This window comes from Polyodon spathula, unplaced genomic scaffold, assembly GCF_017654505.1.
Source record: "Polyodon spathula isolate WHYD16114869_AA unplaced genomic scaffold, ASM1765450v1 scaffolds_1202, whole genome shotgun sequence".
In the NCBI taxonomy this organism is placed as follows: Eukaryota; Metazoa; Chordata; class Actinopteri; order Acipenseriformes; family Polyodontidae; genus Polyodon; species Polyodon spathula.
The window spans coordinates 1-2,500 of NW_024472685.1; the positions used below are offsets into that span (position 1 = coordinate 1).

At 47.4% G+C, this 2,500-nt stretch overlaps 1 protein-coding gene across 1 annotated transcript in view; it reads right to left on the reverse strand.

Annotated features, from left to right (window-relative positions):
• Positions 1-793: 793 nt before the first annotated feature.
• Positions 794-2,500, reverse strand: part of LOC121309322 (G-protein coupled receptor family C group 5 member B) — a gene marked incomplete at its 5' end in the record, with an annotated part of 2,934 nt that continues 1,227 nt past the window's right edge. The window contains 2 exons of the mRNA XM_041242197.1: positions 794-939; positions 2,253-2,293. Coding sequence (XP_041098131.1) covers positions 832-939; positions 2,253-2,293 — 149 coding nt within the window. The remainder of the gene's footprint in view (positions 940-2,252; positions 2,294-2,500) is intronic.

The following is a 2,500-nucleotide window of genomic DNA, read 5'->3' on the forward strand; positions in this document are numbered from 1 at the left end:
TAGAGTTTGGGATAACCATGCAGTACTGAGATCATGTTTAATACGTGGTCACATGATCGCTTGAGGATGCGTTTTTGGTTTTTTTTTTTTTTAAAAGCATGCTTGTTCGAGCGCTGTGCTTCTGTTCAGGAATACCACCGAGCCGCTGCCAGGCTATGTGCTGCCCTCTAGCGGTGAGTAGCCGCGGTGCGTGTGTGTCTCAGCCCTCCTCTTCAGTCTGTGTTTGAAGTGCTCCGGCTGTCGGTCTCAACGCGGGTCTTTTTGAACCTTAGTTGGCGTTTCTGTTTCTGTTTGTACGGAGTTAACATTCGTTAATTGCAATTAATCAAGTATTGATTGATCTGATGGGGAATCGGGGTTAGAGATTTTAGAATCGGGGTGAGAGGTGGAAATATTGTCTCAGTGTGTGTCTCAGTGTGTCTCAGAGTGTGTCTCAGTGTGTCTCAGTGTGTCTCAGTGTATCTCAGTGTGTGTCTCAGTGTGTATCTCAGTGTGTCTCAGTGTGTGTCTCAGTGTGTCTCAGTGTGTCTCAGTGTGTCTCAGTGTGTCTCAGTGTGTCTCAGTGTGTCTCAGTGTGTCTCAGTGTGTCTCAGTGTGTCTCAGTGTGTCTCAGTGTGTGTCTCAGTGTGTCTCAGTGTGTGTGTGTCAGTGTGTCTCAGTGTGTCTCAGTGTGTCTCAGTGTGTATCTCAGTGTGTCTCTCAGTGTGTGTCTCAGTGTGTATCTCAGTGTGTGTCTCAGTGTATCTCAGTGTGTCTCAGTGTGTCTCAGTGTGTCTCAGTGTATCTCAGTGTCTCAGTGTGTCTCAGTGTATCTCAGTGTATTGTGAGTTGTTATTCAGGGCTGTTGATATGGGTCCCATAGTAGTCGCTGTAGGGGTGCTCTTTTGAAGCAGTGGTTTGGGGGCGCGGGATTGTGAAGTCCGGCTTGGATCTCAAATTCTAAAAAAAAAAAAATAGAAAAAAAAATTAAACACATTTTCGCAGCCGACCCCTAACACCAGGTGTCAGTTCCAGGTTTTAACCACAAGAGGGCGGTGCTGACTAAGGTTGGATGTCGCTGCAGAGTTTCTTCAATTTATTATATATTAAAACAGCTGAAATGGTAAAAAGATAAAAGAAACCTTAAATTAAATCCTGTATCTGTAGCTAAAACTTGTGAGCTGAAGCAGGTCCTGGGCGAGTTTCGGGTGAAAATATAAGACAGACAGACAGACAGACTCCCCCAGGTTCTGATCCTCTCAATAGCTTGTGAGCTGAAGCAGGTCCTGGGCGAGTTTCGGGTGAATAGCTTGTGAAAGCAGGTCCTGGGCGAGTAAAATATAAGACAGACTCTCAATAGCTTGTGAGCTGAAGCAGGTCCTGGGCGAGTTTCGGGTGAAAATATAAGACAGACAGACAGACAGACTCCCCCAGGTTCTGATCCTCTCAATAGCTTGTGAGCTGAAGCAGGTCCTGGGCGAGTTTCGGGTGAAAATATAAGACAGACAGACAGACAGACTCCCCCAGGTTCTGATCCTCTCAATAGCTTGTGAGCTGAAGCAGGTCCTGGGCGAGTTTCGGGTGAAAATATAAGACAGACAGACAGACAGACTCCCCCAGGTTCTGATCCTCTCAATAGCTTGTGAGCTGAAGCAGGTCCTGGGCGAGTTTCGGGTGACAATATAAGACAGACAGACAGACAGACTCCCCCAGGTTCTGATCCTCTCAATAGCTTGTGAGCTGAAGCAGGTCCTGGGCGAGTTTCGGGTGACAATATAAGACAGACAGACAGACTCCCCCAGGTTCTGATCCCCTCAATAGCTTGTGAGCTGATGCAGGTCCTGGGCGAGTTTCGGGTGACAATATAAGACAGACAGACAGACTCCCCCAGGTTCTGATCCCCTCAATAGCTTGTGAGCTGAAGCAGGTCCTGGGCGAGTTTCGGGTGACAATATAAGACAGACAGACAGACTCCCCCAGGTTCTGATCCCCTCAATAGCTTGTGAGCTGAAGCAGGTCCTGGGCGAGTTTCGGGTGACAATATAAGACAGACAGACAGACAGACAGACTCCCCCAGGTTCTGATCCTCTCAATAGCTTGTGAGCTGAAGCAGGTCCTGGGCGAGTTTCGGGTGAAAATATAAGACAGACAGACAGACAGACTCCCCCAGGTTCTGATCCTCTCAATAGCTTGTGAGCAGAAGCAGGTCCTGGGCGAGTTTCCTCACAGTCGGACGAGCGATCCTCTAGATAACGTCTAGAAACAGAACTCACCTTCATTGGCATCGTGGGAGCGTAGGGAGATTCATGAGCGCCTGTGGAGGAGAATGAGGTCGTTAGAACCCAGCCCTGATCAATACAGCAGGAAACTCTCTTCAGGTTATGAATCTAAACCTGAAGCAGTGAACCATTACGAAGGGTTATTTATTTCAAATGAGAGAATTTTTATTTTTATTTTTTATTGTCAAACAGAACAAGCTTTCATAAAGGGGTAGTTCTGGACTGTTTACATGGACTCTCGC